Source organism: Loa loa (genome assembly GCF_000183805.2).
Source record: "Loa loa unplaced genomic scaffold supercont3.158, whole genome shotgun sequence".
NCBI lineage: Eukaryota > Metazoa > Nematoda > Chromadorea > Rhabditida > Onchocercidae > Loa > Loa loa.
Genome location: NW_018108338.1, coordinates 1 through 4,592, shown reverse-complemented (window position 1 = coordinate 4,592; position 4,592 = coordinate 1). Strand labels below are relative to the sequence as shown.

Sequence of the window (4,592 nt, the reverse complement as noted above, 5' to 3'; positions counted from 1 at the left end):
CAAAACAGAGCTTTTTCTTTGCTTGTGATCAAACGCACATCACTATCATTATTATCATTGTCATCCTAACTGCTCGACTGAGATGAATATTTACTCCCCGAATTTTTCAAGATTTCTCTTATTTTTGAACCATAGCCAGTTTCATCGTCGGCTATTTTTCGACCTGAAAATAATTCATATTTGTTACATAGGAACTCGGGAAATGTATTTTACAAACCTCTCCCTAAATTAATTTCCTTTAACACTTTTTAATCAAGAATTTCTACAGCCTACCTTCCAAACTCATACTATCCAAAAATTTTCGTTTTCAGTCGTTTTAAAAACGTCTCTTTGCTATACCTCCCTTCTCCCCCATTTTGACTTCTCTTTCCTCCATCATTATCATCCACTACTGTCGCCCCATTTCCAACTCTTTTCCTTCCAGTGTCTAAAAGAAGAGAAGTCAAAAGGGAGAAGTAAATCACTTGTTTCGGAGAATGAGAATTCGCCATCCATAAACAATTAAGGATGAAAAATTACTTAACCAGCTCTTGGTTACTGTGGTAGATTAACGTAGTAAACTTCAAAAATCAAAAAGACGTCGGAAGAGAAAGTTTACCTTCGACAGTATTGTTTATTCCCTGTATCGTACCTGGAGTATCAGTTTCCAGTTCAGCCCAAGCTTGTATCAGCGCTTTTTGTTTGTCTGTTAAAAGCCTGAAAAATTATCAACTGATTCGGATCATGAACCGATACTAAGGTAAAATCTCAACAAATTATGCACCAACCAGTTATACAAATAGATAAATATCAAAGTCGTCAAATCTTCATATTTTGCGAAACCTCAATCTCGCCAGATATTCTTCCTGCAGCAACTCACCACTAGATTCAGTCCGTCTTAATCATCCCACCCACTCCTACCTTAATAATAAATGCATCTTAAGGTAATAATAATGTTTTATAAAGTTAAACAACCGCTTACTTTGGTACTTTCACTTTGATATTTATATACTGGTCCCCGTGTCCTGCATAATTCAATTTTTTTATTCCTTTACCCGTTAAACGCATTTTCGTATGTGATGCAGTTCCTGGTGGTATTTGTATATAAGTGTCTTCCTTTATCCCCGGCACCTGTACAATTTCAACATGGTAAAAATACAATACATTTCACACGTAAATGATATGCAACTTGACTGACAACATTCCGATGAAGAACATATGTATATAATATTTGTTAAACAGTATATGGTGGCAATCGAAATCAGTTGGGTTTTGAAATATTTCAATCTCACCTTGATGTCAACACAAATTTGAGAATTATAACAAACAGTGAGGACACGGTGTTATCCTAAGTAAGCAATCGAAATTAAATGTGTTCTATGGAATTAATAACGGACTTTAGAACAAAATACGATTTCTCATTATTTCTACTTTATTTCTTCCACTTTTCCATGTCCCCGACTTCAACTGTTGACATCATAATATTACTTTATTACTGAACCATATCTAATTGGTATGCTTTCCTGTTCTCCTTAGTTAATGGAAACTATTTTTTATTACCCAGCTTATTTCAAAATTATGATCCACTAGAGAATTCATAAAATCATTCAAACGCAAAAGAATTACGTAAATTTTATACTAGCCCCACACTACCTCGAATTATGCCGCAAAGCGACAATTTTTTTTATTTTTCAAGTACGATAACTTCGTTTTTCCCATTCATTTTCCTTTTTTTCTTTCCTTTTAATTTCTCCCACAGCCAAAAGTCTTCAATCATACTTTTGAGGAAGAGGAAAAAATGAAATACTTTGACGGTGCCTCCAAGAATCGCTTGTGCAATGGATATTTCCACATCACAATGAATGTCATACTTGTCACGTCGGAAATGTGATGACGGAGCCACTTTAAATGTGATGAAAACAGTCGACTGAAAAAATCATGAACACGTGTAATGGGATAATGCACGAATCTAATCGTGCGACGCTTTTCGAAAAAAAAAAAAATTTTAAACTGACCTTTCCTACGGGCATTCGAACAGTTTCGCCATCATTTATTCCAGCCGGTATATTAACAGTTACAGTACGCCGTTGAACCGTTCGACCATGTCCTTCGCATTGTAAACACGGATTTTTATTATAAGAACCCGTCCCTCGACAACGTCCACAAGTTGACTGCATATAAAACCCACCCATCTGTTGCGTGACGTAACCTGTTCCATTGCAGTATGGACAAGAAACCTGAAACTAAGCGCGATGTTGGACAAACAGCTGTCTTGCCCGACATAAACAAGTTTCACTTTTTGACTCCCTACTAAGTGACAGATTATAGTTCTGAAAAAAAAAATTGTAAGAAATACCGTTTACTAAGACGTAAAAAGCAGTTCAGCAATTAAAATCACATCAATTTTCGTCAAGGACCGATGGCGAACACCAAAAACAAAGACGATTCCAGTAAAATAAGAACATAAATGGTAACAATTATAGAGAAATACCTTTTTATAACCCGGTTGGACTCCTTTTCCAAAGCAAGCTGGGCAATCATCTACAACATTTATACTCATAGATTTTTGTGCTCCACGAGCCGCATCTTCGAACGATATGTTCAAAATATGTTGCTCGGATGACTCAAAGCCATCTGCCGAATCCGCAAAATCGCTGAAACTATTTGCGAAGTTGGAAAATGGACTTCGCCCTCCTGAAAATGTAGTTATCCGGTGTCAATTGATTGCTAATAGCAAGGAGCAATTAATGGGAAAGAAGGTTACTAAAGCAAGCTTCTGAGTATCCCATTAAAACCAGAATGACAGCGCCGCTTTAAAGAACAGCGCCGCTTTAAAGATTAAAGGACCCCATATAAATTTTGTCCATCTTTTACATTTCTTACCGAACATTTTTCTAAACAACTCTTCTGGATCAATTGTTGACTGGTACTGCCAGCCACCCGTATCGTAACTTGTTGCTCCAGCAGTCTGACGCTGCTGGAATGGATCTGCGCCAAACTGGTCGTACTGAGCACGTTTCTGATCATCACTAAGCACCTCAAAAGATTTCAAATACGAATTGCACCAAAATAAGATCTATTCGACAACCCTAAGTATGGTTTTTGGTTTTCCCAGACTCGAAAGAATTTATGGTACTAACCTCATAGGCTTCAGATACTTCCTGAAATCGAGCATTGGCATCTTTGCTTTTATTTACATCAGGATGGTATTCTTTGGCTAGCTGAAAAAATCCAACTACACCTTTTCAGAAAAATACCACTTCTATTTGATATCAAATCGAACTATTGCCAAGAAGGCATAAATTCGAACCATAATAACAACACAGACCTTATAGTATGCTTTTTTGATATCTTTTGCCGATGCACCCTTCTTCAAGCCCAAAATCTCATAATAGTCGCGTTTGTACCTAACATTGCTGGTGTGAATTCCAAATGTCTGTTTCATCAGAATATTCCGTTGTCCATCTAAATATCGATATAAATAACAGGCTATTTTGACCTCTATCCAATCTAAGTTGGTATATATGTGAACTTCTGTGAAATTATTTACTTGTGAAGCAGCAGCTGATAATCGCAGAACACTGAACAGAAGCATGATGTTGGGTTAAGCAATGAGTAACTAATCGACACACACGTCGACCTGCAGGTAGCATCGAGCTGTCTAATCCTGCACACCTATAATAACGAACTGAAGACATACTTAATCCGGACCTATACACACTCTATCCGCAACATTCCATCGTCAACGCTTCCGGATCTTCTTTATAATGGCAGTTTGCGCTATGAGGATTTGTCATTCCCGTCGAGAAAGAGTTAGAGATCGCAGAGAATACTTAATCTTGGCATTGATTAGATACATGCATATACTTTTCACCAGCTAAGACGTTCACAATCAACACTTAGCAGTGAAGTGAGGGACAGACTGACCTCTACTATGACCACTTACCAGGTATGTGTGACAGTTACCACAAAGAAAAACCACAAGAAGTCAACCAGGAGTGCCTAATAATCTCAAAAAATTAGAGCCCCTCAAAAATAACAACAGTAGTCCGAAAGTTAGTGCAGGATCTTAACTGTCTTTTGCAGCTGAAGTGCGCTGTTTACAGCCTTTCGTATTTCTAAAGATGCATGGAAGGTAAGGATTTTAAAAAGGAGCGAGGATGAAAGGGTTTCCTGTTCTGTGCCAATGCAACACTATTTTTTTGTAATTTCTATCTCCTTCATCTCTCCGAATGGCACTCTTTCATGTTTCTTTTACCAGAATTGCACTATGTCCTTATACTTTCTCTCCTTCTTTTCCTCCACATAGTTCGGTGTTATTGCCCTGGTTTCCAGATATGTTGAGAACAAGGCAGAAAGATCGGGTCGATAGATTTGGGATGTCTCAGAGACTTTTGAGCGGATGGCATTCAGAGTGCAAGTGCCGATATATTTTTCAATGTATCTTTCTGATCCCAGAATATGTTGTAGATAATTTGACGATTTATTCATTCGTGTTTCATACTTCGCCATACTTCGCGAAGAAATGAATTCAAATACAAATATTATTTCGAAAATCGATTGTTTATTTCTGAATTAAATCTCCCAGTCAATTTGTCATCCAGAGAAATCGT

The 4,592-nt window shown here is 37.3% G+C and overlaps 1 protein-coding gene across 1 annotated transcript; it reads right to left on the bottom strand.

The window, feature by feature from the left end:
- Positions 1–141: 141 nt before the first annotated feature.
- On the bottom strand, positions 142–3,654 carry LOAG_12869 (DnaJ carboxy terminal region family protein; the record flags this gene model as incomplete). The annotated part of the gene is made up of 11 exons (XM_020448605.1): positions 142–163; positions 340–427; positions 599–696; positions 962–1,110; positions 1,787–1,906; positions 1,995–2,216; positions 2,471–2,673; positions 2,863–3,016; positions 3,120–3,200; positions 3,308–3,444; positions 3,530–3,654. Coding segments are annotated over 11 exons (1,399 nt in total), but the record flags the coding sequence as incomplete, so codon positions are not given.
- Positions 3,655–4,592: the final 938 nt, after the last annotated feature.